Below are 19,114 nucleotides of genomic sequence, written 5' to 3'. Positions count from 1 at the left end.
TCCCTCTCAATTTAAAGAATTAAAAACTTGTGATAAAAATCAAGAAAGATACTGTATTCTTGTTATAACTTCAACAGCCCCAAATAATTTCCACATCACTTGTTTTGTTTCAGCTATTATGAATTGAAAAGTTTGATAATATAAATTTTCCAAGAGATTTTATTATTTCTGTTAATAATGTTAAGTAAAATTTTTATTTAGATACAGGTTTATGCTTCAGATGTCTACAATAAGTGTGTAAACACAAAGTGTTATGTTATAATTAAATGGATTCATTCATATGAAAATCTAAGCTGGGATGATTTTTCAACAAAATTGTACTTTACCAATTTGAGAATTGGATGTTTAAATCTAACTTAATTCAATATTTTCAGGATGCCAAGTAGAATGGAATGACCTGATACCAAACCTCAAATTCTCCTCAAATTCCTGATGTAATTATTATATTTCTTTTGCTGGGGTTATAACAGACATACAATGTAAGCATTTCCAGTGTCAGATATAAGCATATTGAGTGCCAGGATTAGTATTGCCATTGGATCCATCTTTCTAGAGATGTACCATATACTAGCAAAAATTAAATGTTGTTTAGATGTGCTTTAAGCCTAAAAAAGGTATCCATGTGAAGTTTTATTGATGTTTTTTCAGAAAATTGAGGTTATTAGTATAGGTATTATGAAATATTATATATACATGTAGTTTATAGACACTCATAATTTTTTTCAGATTTTTGATTTGTGGAGTGTTGAGATGAGTGCACAACATAAGCAACTTAGTTTACTAGAGTATTCTATTAAACAGTGAAAACTAAGAGAGAGGTAGTTATGTTATCTTTTGTATTTAATTATTAATGTTATTTCAGCTGTATTTAAAAATTCATGTAAAAACACATAATTACTTAAACTCAAATACCTTTTCATGTTAACAGAGTACAGTTGATTAGTTAAGATGTAATACATCATTCTGTATAGCCTACACAGAATTTGAAAGAAAGAGAGCCCTTCAAAGAAATTGAAAGAGAGCCTACACAAGTTATTGAAAAAAACTTGCCTGTTTTTTTTTCAGTAGGATTTTTTTATTCATGGAATACTTTTATAAAGCATCATATGTCTGATCGCATTAGTATCACGTGAAATTGTTACAACTGGAATCAAATTATGCACTACCAGTAAATTAAAAATTATACACTTTGTTCTTTAAGTAGGCCAGTGAATGGCTTCTAAACTCTATTTTTTTTAAATCATTCTACTGGCTGCTTATTTTTATATGTAACAAGTGGAGAATTTGAGTTTTTATCTTGGAGAGGGTGTATCACAATATTGCCCAAAACTATGTTTTTTATTGTGCGTTTATGTACACATATTTCAATTTAATGGCTAAAGCTACGAAATACACAGATACTCAACTTGCCTGCCTAGAGATAAAGTAATCCTGGCTCACCATCACCACCAGACTCCTATTTCTATTTTTCTCATTTGAACTGTAGGCCATTATTTATTGATAAAATGTATCATTGATACTGTAGATTAGTTATTAGATTGCTGTTTCAAGCAAAGACTGACTGCTGCAGTAAATCTGTAGTAAATTTTCCCCTATTATTTAGAATTTTCTATGTATTGAATTCATTCCTAGTGAAATATAAAGGTATTCCAGGATAAAATAATATGTCTTCATGTAAAAATAAGTTAAATTCTGTTATTACTAGTATAATTTGTTTTCAAATTACATTACTCAGTCATTTCAATACTATTTACATTTTTTTCTTTTTGCTTTAAAGTTCTTTACGTTATAGTGAATCGCAGATAGCTGTAAATTTACATATTATGCCCTCACTATCTTAATAGATGTTTGATATCAATTTTAATGTTAAAGAAACATCATAAATCATATACAGAAACATTTAAAATCTTATCTTTTCCTTGATTTTGCTTATTTGGTTCATTTTATGATTGATGTTTCTGTAGTATTAAGATTGATATCAAATATCTATTAAAATAGGCAGAAGAAAATAAAAAAAACTAATACGTGTTAAAGAACTTAGGAAAAGAACAATAGATTAACAGAAAATCTAACTTCAAAGAACCACACATTATATTTATTATTACTGAATTGCAACAAAACATCAGAGTAAGAAAAATTTCTTTATTATGGAAAAAAAAACATTATTTTTTTCACCTGGAAATAATTATAGAGGCTCACAGAATAGTTAGGAATAGTTTTCTAGTACACTGCCTTCTCTCATAGGTAATACAATAGATGAAGAGTTTATACCATTTTCATACAAATTGAAAACAATTTGAATGTTTTAAAATCAATATTCAGATCAAATTTATTAATTTAACTTTTAACATGAACTCTTTTTTATTATTATTTTTTCATACTAATTTGAAAATAATGTAAACATTGATTTGAATGAAATTATTTTATGGAATATGGTTAAATAAATGAATGAATAAATAGGCAATGAATTTTAATTATCTATTCATATTTATTTTGATATTATTTATTTATTATTATTTATTAATTTATAATATTTACCTTAGTGTTTTGATATAAATATTAAAAATGGTTTGTTTTTTAATTTAATACTGGTATTTTTTATACTGGTATTTTTATTTTTAATTTTTTTTAAATGAATAATTTTTTTTAAATTTAGAATTTGAGATTTTTAAATTTTGCCATTTTGAAAACTGATGGATCTTAAAAAAAATCTTGTTATACATTGTAGACAGATTTTACCTTATCTCATGATAGATTTTATCTCATGCAAGTAATGAAGTGACAAAGAATGATCATAATTTATGCAAGATAATGAGAATTGTGTTTTTTCTTGTTCACAGATTGATATAAATTAACAATTAGTAAAATAAAAATACAATTAAAAAAAAAAATTGAAAATTGTAAGATGATGGATAATGATGTTTAAAATATCATTAAGATACACCAACTTTAAACTGTAAAATTGAATACACATTTATTATTACATAATTATTTTAAAAAATAGGAAATTAAAACTTTCATAAAATCACTATTTGTTTGATTTTTTGTAATAATTTTCTCTCTTGGTAAAAATCTGAAATTGATTGAACCATAACCATTTAAATATAACAGTTGATGTATTGTATAATAATAATAATAAAAAAAAAAAATAAAAAAAAAAAAAAAATATTTACTAAAATTAACATTATGCATTGATAAATTTTGAAATCATGACTGTTAACAGTTCTTAAAAATTATATAAAACTTTATTCTCAGGTACAATTATAATTCCTTTTTAAAATTCTTTTCTTTCTAATTCTGTAGCTCAGAATGGAATTACTTAAAGAAGACCATTAGTTCTCTAAAAAGTAGACTATGCTCAATTTGTACCCAAGTTAACAAATTGCGTTCTCTATTGAAATTAAATTAATAAAAGGAATATTGAAATAAGATTCGAGCGAAATTGCCAATTGTAATTGATTGTGAAAGGTTTAGCCAGCTTGAAAAGTAATCTACTTTGTAGTAATATCAAGCACTATTTTTAGAACAGCAGATATCACTGATGACTTTCAATGAGGTACACCTAATATACAATCTTTGTTTTTCTTTCTTTTTTGTCTTTTCTATCTTTTAGCTACATTATATACAGCAAATATATAAAAAATTTGATTTTTACAAACATAATAGGCACAAAGAATACCGATTAGCTGACCTGAAAAACAGAAAGGCTATGGTGACAGGTTTATGAGAAAATTATTTAATAGATTTGAAAAAAAAGGAAATATGATGTGAATCAATAATTTACTGGCCTGTGTATGGAGAACACTTTTTTAAAAAAAAAGAATACAATATTTCAGGTTTTTTGCAACTTAGTGGCATATGTTAAAGCTTGAAACCAGTCAGTTTTTTATTTTCCTATTAGTATCTATATTTTAATGAAATTTTTTTTTTAAACCTTAATAATCTTTTGTTCACTGTAGGAGGCCAAGGGGGTTCACAATGAATATTTTTGATATTAACATATAATTCTTAATACCAATATACGTTTATTTGTCCTTAATTAGTAGTAAAGTTTGTTATTAATTAGTAGTATTTTAAAAAATAACAGAATGTAAATGGCAACATTAAAGTTTAGGCTAATTCATAGGTTCTAAGATATGTGAAAATGCAAGAGAAATCTATGATACTATTGAGTTATTTACTAGCTTTCTGAAGCAGTTTATTAAAACAAATTGTTCAAATAAAAAAAAGAAAATTCAGTTTATGTATTTGAGGAAACAAGAGAGAATCTAGTTTAGGAGAGCAAAGCCACTTGAACTAAAAAAAAGAAGAAAATGTTAGTACCACAAAAGTATATGTAAAGGTTTTTGTTGTTTATTGAAATGGTATCAGTTATTTTCAATAAACAAATAAATATGAGATTTAGGCTGCATCTTGTTGCATCTAATTAGTGGGTGGCCTTCCCCCACTTCCAGTTGACTAGCTACCTCAACCCCTCACTTAACAAAATTTGAAGAATGCTAATCAAAATATGTGTATTGCATTATTTTTATAAGTATTCTTACTCATTTTACATAAGTGATTTTGGGTTCATGAATGTTTAAAGAAAACTTGAGACATTTTTGAAATATTATTTAGTATTCAGAAGTTCCTGTAGTTATTACTGGTCTACATAATTCTGTTGTAAAAATATTTTACCTAGATATAATCTTGTTATAAAATGATAGTTTCTTATATAGAAATAATAACCGGTGTATTTTGAATTGCAGTAAAAGAAAAATACCTTTTTCTCTAAATGAATAACACTAAATTCAAATAAAGATAATTTAATTTATGCATTTTCAAGAAAAGATAAAATGATGTAATCTGTTACATTTTTACAATGCGTTTTATAAAATAGTTATTAATGGATTCCAGTGATAATCTTTCTGTAGATATCAAATTAAAATATTATGACTACAAATTTTTAACATAAGAGAAATATTCACAAATTTTCAAAACATTGTACATATGTGTTATACACATATCATGCTTCCTGTTACTGTATCTGTTATTCAGTTTATTTATGATGTTTACAGTTAGTATAAATGCTTCTCATCATGAATAATTAGTCAGGTTTATGTTTTTAAGATAGCTCCAAAAACATTTCTTGTAAGATTATTAACTTCAACTATTTCCACAGAATGAGGAATGTTTCTAAACATTTCTATTTCTATTAAATGCTCAACGAATTTGAATCTCATTACTTTAAAATAAGAATTTAACAATATTCTAAATATGTCTTTTATATGGTATTATTTGTATTAAATATTCTCATATCACAAATAATTTTTTATTTTGTCTTCAGAAATGAATAAATTCAAGCTGTGAAAACATTAATCTCCTTACTGAAAAGATCATTTCACAAGAAAAAACTCTTGATTATGAAAATGCTGCTTCAGGGCTCTATTCTTCAAGCAATCCAGGAAGTACCCGGTGATACCAAGGCTAAGAAACTCAAGTACATTAGTGACAAGGGGAATGAAATAGCAGTTAAAGGAACAGGTTGGGAATCTATTCCAGAACCACTTCATGAACTCGTAAATGCAGAAATCGCAAAGAGATTAAAAGAAACAGAACTTATCATCAAGCTGTTGAATTCTGAGGATGCATTGGTAGTTAAACGTTTATTGTATATTGATAATTTATTTACAGACAAGTACAATTTGCTTAGGAATTTTGATTATTTCTACCATGAAATCTTGTCAAATGTCTCAGTAAAAATTCGTAACAAAATTATAAAAAAAGTTGCAGAAGACCTCACAGGTAGAGACTCAAAACTGGCACAGGAGTTCTTCATAGGGTTGACAAGAACTTACAATATTAAGTCTGCTTTAGACATTTTATTAGCTTGCAATGAAGATTTTATTTATGAGCAAATAATGAAGTACAGAATAATTTTACCTGTAAGTCTTGTCAAAAAATTGTACATTAGGCATCCAAACATTGCAATAAAATATTTGAAGTTGAGCATCTACAATGAAAATAATATAAGACGTAAATTACATGATGTCAGAATAAAAGATTATGTTAACTTTCTTCCATGCTTGATCAAAAATCACTTTGAAGAATTCATAGAATTATATAAATCCAGTTATGTCTGCAATACAATTCATTTGAGTAGGAAAAAAACAAAGATGTTTCTAGATAAAGGATTAACAATGTTGAAAAAGACACCTGAGGATTATTTGACGATATTGGACCTTGAATTAATTACAAAAAGATTAAATTCAAAAGATTTTCATGCTGTTATAGCTGGAATTTTTCCTGAAAAAGTAGAAGACTGTAATGTTGATTATATATTTCACCTTCTAAGATATTTTCCAACCGCAAGAAAGGTACCATTAATCAGATTAATTTTTAATGAAATTTATAACGAGGATTTATATGATTACCCAGAAAAGATATCGGGTGATTTATTACTGCTACTTTCAACTGATGATCGTATAAAATTAGCTCGCCAAAAGATTGACTTGGATTCAAATGCATCCTCTTATTATAAGAGATCTTGGAGATGTTATTTGTCATCTGAAGAAACTATTCCTCTTCTAAAAAAAGAGATCTCTGAAAGCTCCAGTGAAAAGGATCGCTTAAAGTTATTAATGGAAATGATTTTTGTTTGTAAGGTCAATGATGATAAAGCAGCTTTATTAGATGTACTTCAGTATTTTGTTCAAAGGCATAAGAATGAGTCTGAATGTATTTTATCATCGATACTTGGTTTCCTACATTCAGAACATGAGCTGCATAAGTTAGAAGAGGAGCATTGGAAAGTGCTTGATCATTTTATTAAAAGATTAGAAATAAAGAAGTATTATTCATGTATTGAACACATTTTAGAAGATGCATTGCATTATAAACTTGATCATGGGTTACCAGTAGATGAGTACATAATGTTTTGTATTCGAATTAATTTTAATTCATTCTCAACGAATTGGAATTATCTTAAATCTTATCCTAATTATGAAAAATTATGTTTGGAGAAGTTTTTAGATTTAGTGGAAATAGTATACCCAGATAATAATGAAATTTGGAAGAATTTTAACAAGGATTATTTTTTTGGAACTCTTATTTCAAATGTTAGTGACTTCAATACCAGAAATAAAGATAATGATAATGTTAGTCCAATTGATATAAGAGGACATCCTTGGATTATGAAAAATATTGAATCTGTACTTGCAGATAAAAATTCTGACATTAATTATCTAGAGAATACAATAATAAATCTGGATGTTGAATTGCACCACACTTGGTTTAAAGATAAACGTAAATATATTGATGTCAAGAGTGAAGAAATAATTAAAATTTTGAAAACAGATTACATAAAAATATTAAATGATTGGGAACATTATTTGTTACATTCATTAAAGAGTATATTTTATAAAAGAACACAGAATTTTGTAAAAGCAGTTCGATGGTACAGAGATATCCCTATTAACTTTGCTGAACATTTATTAAAAATAATGAGCGAGGAAAAAACTTCTAAAGCATCAACTGTATTAGGATTTTTGTTGGATGGACCATTGTTTGAAAAGATTATTGATCCATTGATACCATTTGAACCAAGTATTGATATTGACAAAGATGAAACGAAAGATGAATACGAAACAGTATGTAGGTGTTTGATGGGCTCGATAAAATGTAATCCACCTGTTTCATTTAACATTCTGAAAAGATTATGTACTAGTGATTACCTCCCAGAATTGATAAAGGTTGTTTATGCTGTGGCAGAAAAAACTTGCATAAGAGAAGTAGTACAGTTTGCAGAATATTTACTAGATCAACGTATTTCTGCAAAAAAACATGGAATGCGACTAGTGTGGCAGACAGTTTCACTTGAACAAAAATGTGACTTTCTCTTTCAGTCCTGGAAGTCTGAGTCACATAGATCAATACGTAATATTTTGTTGCCTAAAATAAAACAATCATTTGTTGACATGCCTAATGATGAAACATGGAATCTTGTTCATATGTGTTTTCAAAACCTTACTGTGTCTGAGGAAGAAGATTTGATTGAAAAGTTAACAATTTTGGATGGAATTCCAGATGAATATGTGGTTTATTACATTAAAGAAGCCATCGCCTCTTTTGAGAAACTAAAGTTTGAAAAAAATCCAAGATTGTCTCAACAGTTAATTAGGTCTATATTCATTCAATTAGACAACACATTTAAAGAAATTCTGCCTATAGAGTTTCAACAAGATTTGTTAAAAAAACATTTCTTTGATGCCGCGTTGAACTCAAGTATTGCTATGATCAATACAGAATTCCTTTTTACTGTTTATTTAACCAATTCAAGTGAAGAGTCTAGGTTAACCTGCTTCGCTCAATATCTTGGTAATTTTGTTAAACTTTATTGCACTGTGTCTGATTCCATAAAAATTATATCTTGTCCTGTAAGGAAACTAATAAATGATTTAATTAACGTTTACCAGGAGCAAGTAGGTTCTGGTTACAGATATCCACAATTAACTAAACTTTTAAAGGAAACTCTTAGTAAAATAATGCAGCCTCATGAATACCCAGTTGATTTCTTACGTCTTACTTGGATTGAGTTATTTGAAGAATCTGAATTGGATAATCATAATTTTGCATTGGCTGTAGCGCAGCGTCTTGATTTTCTGATCTCCCTGTTTGGTAATGAATTTACTTTGGTTATAGCTTTATCACTGAATGAGTTTCTTTGTGTTTGTTCTGATAAAGCTACATTTGATTTTATTGATGAAATTACTGAAATTAATGCAGTCAGTACCTTTACAATTGCTACAATATTGTTTTTAAAAAAAAAGATTTACTTTTCTTCGTTTGAACAGCGTTACATTTTTGAAAAGTTGTGTAAATCACATCATCATACAGTTCAAGCACTTATTAATAATAACAGTTATGTTCAGTGCTATGATTATGATGATTCAATAAGTAATTGAATTTAGTTATGTGAAAAGGGACTAACCCACAATTCATTGTTTCAAAGTCAAGTTGTTTCAAAGTTCATTTGGTTGTAAAAAATATTAAACCTCTCTGTATGGGAATAAATTTTTCACCATACATTTACTAAAAATTGCTCTTTTTGGCTAGTTTAATATGGATTTAATATTTACTGTTTTAAAACAAAAAAGAGAGTCATGTTATGAATTTTAAGATTTCAAACGTTAAGTTTTCTGAAACTATGCCACAGTTGCATAGCTCCTTTTTGCCTTTTTGAAAAAGAATAATACAAAATTAATAATCAAACACTTTTTTTATTTTAATAAAGTCTTATTATATAGTAATAAAGTTTTATTTTAATAAAGATGTACATCTTACAAAGCATCAATCCTAAAGGCAAGTAATTTGATTTTGTTTCTGACGACACAGTATTGTAATTGATGATGAGGAGATTTATTAATGTTCAATAATACTTTCCTCCTTATTCAGGTGTTATTTTGTTGAAACCCCATTTTTACCTCATTTATCTGTTATACTAGCTGCACCATCACTATGATTTTTAACAAGAAAAGTTAACTGTTTTTGAAGATATGTGGAATGTATTCAGGAACATTTTCTGACACACGTTAATATTTGAAATAAAAAATTCCTTGGTAAACTTGCTCCTACTTTCATGTCCTTCCAATTTTTAAAAAAAAATATCATCATGATTTGCTCACTTCTTTAACATTTGTTATTATATACATAGTTTGAGCATTGTAGGAACCTAGTGAATGAAACTTGTTGAATTCTTTCTCCCTTTCACTAGTAGTGACTGACTGTAAGATCAGACAGTTTCATACACATTTGCAATACAAATCAATGAAGGTTTTAGATAAAACTTCAATTTTTTTATAATTATAACATTTTTTGTTAGAATATTTACATTTTTTATTCATTCTTCGAGTAATATCACCAATGAGTTTCTTTCTCTCTTTTTTAGATCAACCATTGCAACTTTTTTCAACTAATAGATTTTCTTCAAAATGATTAGAATCAGTATAGTTTGTGTAATTTTCTTTATTATCTAGAGACGATGTATCTTATTACCACCATTTTTTTGAGTAGTTGGTAGAACATAAAATGAATCACTTTCATCATCTATGTCAGGTTCATTTGTAAGGTCTATCTCATTATCATCTAGGAACTTAGAAGTTTTTCATCTAAAGAAGGTGCAGGAGATGATTCATTAGAAATATCATCAAGGTTATCATTCTCAGTAAGAATATCATTTGCCATTTCAACAAATTTTTTACTTCTGTCCGAAATAGAAATTAGATTTAAATTTAGTTGACTCATAATGTATCAACGAAGTAATAATAATAATAATAATAATGCAGGAATAATAACTTAAAAAACTAACCTTACAAAAATTCTTTTTGTCTTCACTGAAAACTTTTGTTATTAACTAGAAAATGTATTCACACTACTCATATATGCTTATTAAAGAAAAGTAGATTTATAATTCTATTACAAGTTTTAAGAAAGAAAATTTAATACCAAACGTAGAAGTTTATTAATATTCAATAAATCCCCACCAACCTAACAATAAAAATAACTTTTTATTCTCTGAAATCTTTTACACTAACGGATAGTTATTCACCAATCATGTATTAAAAACAGAGCAAAACATGTTTAAAAGACCACAGTTTGTATAATGTTTTATTACAAGATAAAACTAAAATCAACAGTAGAAAACAGAGTTAACAGAACATCAAAACATGTTACCCAAAACGTTACCTAACCTAGAATTAAAAAGGATTACATTTGTTTAGCAAAAACATATGATTCACCATATCAAAGCAAAACAGAACTTATCCACATTTTTGTTGGTTAGTTTTTTTGCAAACTGTATTTTATTGAAAAGTGAAATGTGGATTAATTGAAATGTAATTATTATAAATGTAGACAATGATGAAGATTAGTTTTATTTTGCATTAAATAAAGTAGTTCTGGCATTGTTATTCTAATATAAAACATATTTTAAATTTTTTTGTGTTTGTTCCTTTCTACTTAACTACATCCAGTTCATCATAGCACTTCTAGATAAAGATGTTTCAAATTTAAATTAATGATAATTAGTAGTTTAGTTTTTTACATGGATAGAGATTTAGATCTGTAACATCTAAGCTTGCCTAGTAATAAATAACAAACATTAGAATAAAATAAAGTTAATATTAATAGAAGTAAATTTGTTTTAATCAACATGTGACAGATGCCTCCAACTTGAATTGCTGTGTTCTTTAGTGCAGTGTAAATGATAGTAATAATGAAACAGTGTGTATTTTTAATGTACATTTTTGGTTGATTGTGGATGATTAATCTTCATAATTAATTAAATCTTCAGTTTAAATTAATTCTGCCTTTTTTAAAAACTTTACCTCAGGAAGAAGATTTAAAAAAGTAATATTATATTAGAATTTGTTTATACTCGATTGATATTTGTAAATTCACTTGCATATCTATCAATAAATTCTTTTATTTATGTTTGTCGCTTTTTAATCTTCTTATTTGATTTTGTAAGATTTAAATGAATAAGCTTGAGAGATTAAAGTGATAATCAGTAAAACAGTATATTATTATTCTGGAGTAATTTGTGCCACTATCCCATAAAATTTCCTATTTTCCTTTACTTATATCCTTACAGTCTTTTTGTGTACTCCTACTTCTTCGACTGAAATGCTTTTCAAAACAAGAAGTGGAAAACGTAGTATTTTAAATACAGTAACCAGTAGTAATGTTTTGTAATGGTCATGAGTTTTCAGTGTTCACAGGTACTTTAACTTATTGTGTTCTCTACTACTTATAATTCCTAATCAAAGTTAATTGTAAAATATTCCTTTTTCTTGATGCACTTATTCATCATTTTTTTTTTTTAGAGATAAGTGCTGTTTTCCATTATGTTATATGTTTAAAAGGAGAGTAACTTTAACCACATTTGAATTTATGAACACACTGTGTGTATTCCAACAAATGCATCAACAGCGAGAATAACTTGCTGTTGATGCATTTGTTGGAATCGTCTACTTTTGTTAATTTGATTGGTTAACATTTTATTTATTTATTTTGTTTTCTAGATTTTTCAGAAATATAATCATATTGTTACTTCCTTAAATAAAAACAACATAACAAATATTAAAAATAAACCACTAACAATTATTCACATTACGTAAAATATACACTGCAATAAATGTTTATATATAAATGTTTATATACACAGTGCAATGATTAATGTATATTTAAAATAAGTAAATGAAATTCTTCATGTACTGTATGATTCATGAATTATTCTATTAGTTTATTTTTTAAACCTCCGGGACCACCGTTAGGTATTACTTAAGAGGATGAGATGAATTACAATTTTTGTAGTGTGTGAAAATGCCATGCCTGATCGGGATTCGAACCCAGAACCTATGGATGAAAGGCTGAGAAGCTACTACTCGAACCATTGAGGCGGACTACTATTATTAGTTGCTGTACAACAAGAAGTAGGGCTAGATTACAACATCAATATATAATTTTAAAAAAATGTCAACAATTACAGGTACTACAGAGAGCTTATGAAACCTGTTTTTTATATTAATATACCACAAAAGAGATTTAGAAAATTACGTTTTTAGTTTGCTTGTAACAGAGGCCAGTCCATGCAAAATGCTAATACATACGCTTTCAGTCTTTGCGCCAACATATGTGCCGGCGAATCTTACAAGATGATATTGATAGGTTATACTGCATCTATACAGTTCTTCAATCCAACCCACCGGGTTGGACTAGTGGTGAATGAGTCTTCCCAAATCAGCGGATTTCAAATTTGAATGATTGTAAATTTTGTCTATTTTCTACTATATTAAACGAGAGTTCACTAGATTGGGGCTTGCAAATATTCTTCAGATAAATACTCGTATCTAAAAACCATTTTCGGTTTTTTTTAATTTCGATTTTTTTTAAGATGCTGCTCAACCAACAACACAGCTACTGTTTCTGGCTGTACCTGCCTCCGGTTACTTGTCTAAATAACAAAAAAAAAAAAATTGACTATAGTAACCATATAGTGCGGCGACAGACGGATGCTAGTTTTTTTATAAAATTATCACGAGCAAATAAATTAAAAAAAATAAAAACAGCAATATTAACTCATATTGTGAGTACTTAATTTTTCCCATTTCACATTTTTACTTAAATGTGTATGATTGACTATATTAAAAAAAAGAAAAGTTTACAAGGAAAATGCCTGTCCTGAAAATATTCTATTTTTTATTTTACATTTAATCAGATGTTAAAACGAATAAAGAAGTTTTGGATTCAGGTAATACATTTAAATAAGTTATTTTGTCTTTGTATCCTTGATTACATCTTGAAATGTAAAAAATCTCATATGGATACCAGATGACTTCCTTGTACGCCTACATACACATATTTTTTTAAAATGAAGGTTCATAAAATTTTATTTCATTAATAACTTCTGATATTTTTTTTTTTGTTTTTTATTGTTATTGAATTATTATTTATCGTAAAATTTAAAAAAAATCTGAGATTTATAATTATTAATAAATCAATATGTTTAAATTAAAAAAAAATTAAGAAAAAAAGGAAGTGAAGTCTGATTCGAATTGTGTGCCTTCCCCTTAAAAATATACAAGTATTTCATTAATTAAAATTTTATTTGGCTATAACTCTGGAACGAATGAAAATAAGTACCACTTATGATATATCGTTGAAAAGCTCTCAATGAGAAGCTTATTACTGCAGTTAAAAAAAGTCCAAAATCCAAAAAAATTGGATTTTGGTCTTTTTTTGATACTTTTAGTTAAGTCGATTACAATAAAAATGGGAGGTGCATAACTAGATGGTACAACAGTCCCAAATCCAAAATTTCAATATCCTACGGCTAATCTTTTTGAGTTATGCGAGAGTTATACATGCGTATGGACAGACATCACGCCGAAACTAGTCAAAATGGATTCAGGGATAGTCAAAATGTATATTTCCATTGAAATCTGAAAACCGAAATTTTTTGTGATCACAATACTTCCTTTACTTCATATAAGGAAGTAAAAACAGTAATTCATTGAAATTGAATCAGTAAATTAAGATGTAGTAAAAATCGGATATTTTTTTCTATTGGCACCTGGAAAGTGGCCGGATAGGTATTCTGGATGTTGCATATCAATTAAATCTTTTAATTAAAATGAATCTTGAATTCAATTTTTGTGACTTTATAGGAAGCTTCAAATGTCAGGCATTATGTTTAGTTTTACGAACTGTAGTTTACATTGTAATAAAACACTTATCAGGTTTTTACTTTTTTTCTTTACTGCAGTTCATGGTAAAATTAAAACGACGAATGAATTTATCAGATAATAGTATATTTTTATTTAAAATTTAGGTTAGCAGTAATCAAACGATTTCCGGACGAAAAGAGTTTAGTAGTGTATTGGGTCGAGAGCCGGAATCGTTCCTTTACTTTTGAGATTAGGAAATCATATTGAATTAGTTTTATTTAAAAAAAAAAATGATTTACAAAAAAAAATAAATGCTATTCACGTTTCTTGATTTTATTATTTTGTGGTATATCGCGTGTTAATTTTGTTTTTTTTTTTTTATGTGAGATGTAATTTGTTACCTGATATAAAATATACAATTATGTTTTTAAAACATAATCTGTTTTATAAACAGATTTTTCTGGCATGAAATATAATAACTTTAATTAAATTGAGATAATCTACTTTTATGAGAAAAGAATTCCTTTTTTCATAAAACTATAAATGTAATCTTTTGATTGATTTTTCCTTTTTATAATAGTTTACTATATTTGGGAATTTCGTTACTTATTTATCACTTGTTTTAGATGGAATTATTTGAAATAACTTAAAAAAAATTATGGTTTATGTAAATACTACTCTTACTTCATTATTTAAAGATTAATGTCTTTATAAACATAATAGTGTGTACGTTTTTTTAATAAAATCATACTAATTTTGTGCTTTATGATGCAGCCTGAACAACAAAACCTTACAGTTACGATGCACCTTGCACTACAAAGTTGAAAGCAGTGAAAAAAAAAACAAAATCATTTTTTCTCAGGAAATGTATATTTTATTCCTTTTCCTTTTTCATACAGTATAACTGCAAACTCTTAAGTAAAAATGTTTCAGAAGTAAAACAGTTTCCCAACCAGATATCAAAGAGGAGATCATGAGAAAGTAGAAGAATCACATTCTTTTATTTTGAGCACGGAAAGAACAAATTTCAAGATTGACTTAGTAATCTGATCTTACGGCTTCCAATAGTCTTTATTTACTTCTAGTTACATGATGCACATGATAATCCATCGTTTATTGTTTCACTCTTTATACAATGTCTTTTACATTAATTGATACAATATAAAGAAATTGCATTTCTGGTGTCTCATGTCCTATGTCAATATATTTATTCTCACTTGTTAAATACATTTGTGCTGCATTCTTAAGTTACTCTTTTGTATTTTCATTTATTTATTTATTAACTCGTTATAACTGCCCAATCAGAAATGCTAATTTTTTTATGAAGATGGGAAATTATTTATATAAAAATAATATTCAAATATCTTTCAATTAATTTCAAATAAAATATTATTTTAATTGTTCTTTATAGTGTTTATAAAATCCATTTCAAGAATTCAGGGAATGGTCCCCCACATTAAAATAAAGAAAAAACGTTTCTCACCGTATGTCCGGAAACGCCTAGTTTGTCGGATATCTGCCGTTTTATATTTTTAACATAAAAATTTATTTCTCAGGAATGATTAATCTTATCGAGCTGAAACTTTGTATACTGCTAGGGTACCTAGAAGTTTTCTTATATACAAATTATGAACCTGATTTCTCAATCAATTTCAAAATGACGGCTATGTAAAATATTTAATTATTAATATGTTTGCAACTGCTGGTTTATTTAAACATTATGTTTAAAAAATATATGTATATATACATTAAGCGTTTTATGACAAAGAAAATGACATCCTATTTATTCAAATCCGTTTGTAAATATCAAAGTTATGGCAAAGATTCTTATAGTGAGTTATTCTAAATTAAAAAATCAGTTATCATTTCCTCCTGAATAAAATTAAATAACTTCACCCGATCTCAACTGGGATAATTTTAGTAATCCTGTAATAAATTATAATAATTTAATAATATTAAAAATGTTACAATAAAATAAATTATTATTGAAATCATGATATAATTATAAAAATAAATAATATTAATGTTGAAAAGTAATTTGCATTACACGTTTTGAGTTTAATGAACCAACACTGGTTATAAAAAAAACTGTTTTTTTCTTTTCAATTAGAATTTATTTAACAACAGTAAATTATGGTATCAGATAATACATAAATAAAAGATTAATAAAACATTAATACTTTTAATAATACGTTAATAAAAGAAACTGCAGTAGCTGTTCAAAATGGTTGCCCTCATTCAAAATACATGCATCCAGGCGTTTTATCATTGACTGTCGGACTCTTTCAAATATGCCAGGTATCTGACAAATCCTCTCAATCCCATTTAGAATTCTTATGCACAATTCTTCTGCAGTGCCCACTGGAGTGTCATATACAAATGTCTTTAAATGGCCCTATAAGAAAAAGTCAAGAGGTTTGAGATCAGGTGGAGACTCAATGCTTACAATAAAATGATATCTTATTTTATTGTAATATTTACAATATTATTTAATAATTATCATTTATTATATGATAACGTTAATAAAATTATTCCACTTGAGGTAGTGTTATTTCATTTTATTTGGGAGAAAATGAAAACTGGTTTTTGTATTCTGGAACAGTGGTTCTTAACCTTTTTAGCTTCACAATCCCTAAAAAGTAAAGAAAAAATATATAATGAATATTTCACGACCCTCCCAACCCACACCCAATGAAACCTAGTTAAAACTATTTAGCTGCATTGATAGCAACAGGTATGAACATGCATGTGTGAAGTGTATAATTATGAGCAATTTACAGGTTCCAACTTGATGTGTACGCTCCTCTTGTAATTTGGTTTGCTTGCATAATATTCACTGTGAGAGTGTCATGTTTGAACATGAATATGATACGTTTCAAGCAGTATAAAAGAAGTGTAAGTGATTGAAAATAATAATAATAATTGAGGTTTTGATTTTTTAGTGCTTGGTCAAACGGTGTAACTGTGTTTTTTTTACAGTTAAGATTCTTATGCAAAATGGATAAATTAGTGAAAAAATGAAGTGAGCCATCTACATCAGTGAATCGAATGGTAAAAAGACAAGATTGTACAATGACAGTTATTTAATTTATGATTTTATCTCATTGGATAGAAAACCACAGTACGTTGTTTGCTTTAAAGTCCTGTCCGATGAAAGCATGAAGCAATTAAAATTAATTCAACACTTGGAAACTAAACATCCAGATCGTAAAAGCAAACCCTTGGAATTTTTCTAAAGAAAATTACATACTTTGAGATTTCAACAAGCTTCTATTGATAAATCAAGCCACAAGCCATACTGATAAAAGTACGTTTGAAGCATCTTATCTCGTAGAATTAAGAATAGCTAGTATGTCCAAACCCCATACAATAGCAGAAAATGTCATATTGCTTGCTGCAATTTATGTAGTCAGTTTTGATAGGCATGGAAGAAACAAAAAAAAACAAAAAATTCCACTTTCTAATGACACAGTATCCAGGCGAATCGATGACATGGCTACCAATGTCTGCAATCAGATAATTCGGCAAGTGAATTTTCTAGTATTCAATTTGATGAATCAGCAGATGTAGCAAACATTTCTCAGTTCTTACATTTTGTGAGATATGAATGCTACAGGAACATATCAATCAAAGAAAAGATGTTTTGCAAATCACTACTGGTTCTTGCAACAGGACAATGTTTTTTTGATGTTTTTTATGAAGCTGCTAAAAACTATAACATAGACTGGACAAAATGTATTGCAGTATGTACTCATAGTTTAAAGGTGATAACATGAAAGAACACTGGATTTCTAAAAAAAAATTAAAAGATCAATGTATACCAAGGGCAGAATGGATGCACTGCTTCTTTCACACACTGCTTTTATGGCAAAAAATATGTCAGGAAATCTCAAAACAATCCTTTATAAAGTTATAAAAATGGTTAATTTATTAAAAATCGACCGTTGCAGAATAGGCTATTTGCTAAACTTTGCGATGTAATGGGCGAAAAGAAATAATCTCTTCTTTAAGTACAGAAGTTAGATGGTTATCATGGGGGAAAATGTTAACCCAGTTATTCAAATCGCCAGATGAATTAATAATATTTTTCCGGGATAAACAAACGCCATTCTCATTGTTTTTACAGAATAATGATTATAAGTTGTTGTTGGATAACTTAGCTGTGTATTTTCATATTTAAATGACTTGTATGTGAATTTACAAGGACGTGATAAAAAAATTTCTATTAATGAAGGTAAATTAATAAAATAGAGTAATAAATTACCTATCATTCTTAATGAAAGATTAAGAAGCTTGTTATCTGGATTATTCAACCGCAACGCAAAAATTTTTATAAGTTTCCACTCATTTCCAATTATATTCAAAGAAATTTGGATGAAGATGACATTATTATTCACCACGTTTGGATAGCATGAAGATATATCGGCACAAGTGAAAAATTCAGTTGGTGGAGTAATTCCGAAAGATAAAAATGATTTCTCAAAGAAATCAGTATTGAATCCATTTAGTGAAAATGTTGTTGCAGCTGCTAAGTTTCCAGTTAAGATTCACAACCAGCTCATTGAAATGTCTGCCGATAAAATTTTACATTTACAAATCACATCTGAAGATTTAGATATGTTTTGGCTTGCTTGTCGAAGTGAATATGAAAATTTAGTTACAGAAGCATTGAGAATATTAATCCCTTTCATCATGTTGTCTTACCTCTGTGAATAGAGTTTTTCATCTATGGTTGTGCATTTTTTTCTTTGTCTTCAGTCATTTGACTGGTTTGATGCAGCTCTCCAAGATTCCCTATCTAGTGCTAGTCGTTTCATTTCAGTATACCCCCTACATCCTACATCCCTAACAATTTGTTTTACATATTCCAAACGTGGCCTGCCTACACAATTTTTCCTTCTACCTGTACT

General features: G+C 27.6%; 1 protein-coding gene across 17 annotated transcripts in view; it reads left to right on the top strand.

The window, feature by feature from the left end:
* LOC142324946 (uncharacterized) overlaps positions 1-19,114 on the top strand; it is a 113,201-nt gene that overhangs the window by 19,310 nt on the left and 74,777 nt on the right. For 8 of the 17 annotated variants that reach the window (XM_075366159.1, XM_075366140.1, XM_075366149.1 and 5 more), the window contains exon 2: positions 727-818. The exons of 3 other annotated variants lie outside the window; for them this stretch is intronic. Coding sequence is in view for 4 of the 14 variants with exons in the window: in XM_075366116.1 (XP_075222231.1) it covers positions 5,403-8,942 (3,540 nt within the window). In the remaining 10 variants the exon portion in view is untranslated. Of the gene's footprint in view, positions 1-726; positions 819-3,303; positions 3,557-5,326; positions 11,472-19,114 lie in introns of those variants that run through there. 6 more of the 17 variants (XM_075366187.1, XM_075366220.1, XM_075366124.1 and 3 more) reach the window with 4 other exon arrangements.

Source organism: Lycorma delicatula, chromosome 1 (assembly GCF_047948215.1).
Source record: "Lycorma delicatula isolate Av1 chromosome 1, ASM4794821v1, whole genome shotgun sequence".
NCBI classification, from domain to species: Eukaryota; Metazoa; Arthropoda; class Insecta; order Hemiptera; family Fulgoridae; genus Lycorma; species Lycorma delicatula.
Note: the sequence above shows the minus strand (reverse complement) of the source record. Positions and strands in the feature narration are given on the sequence as shown.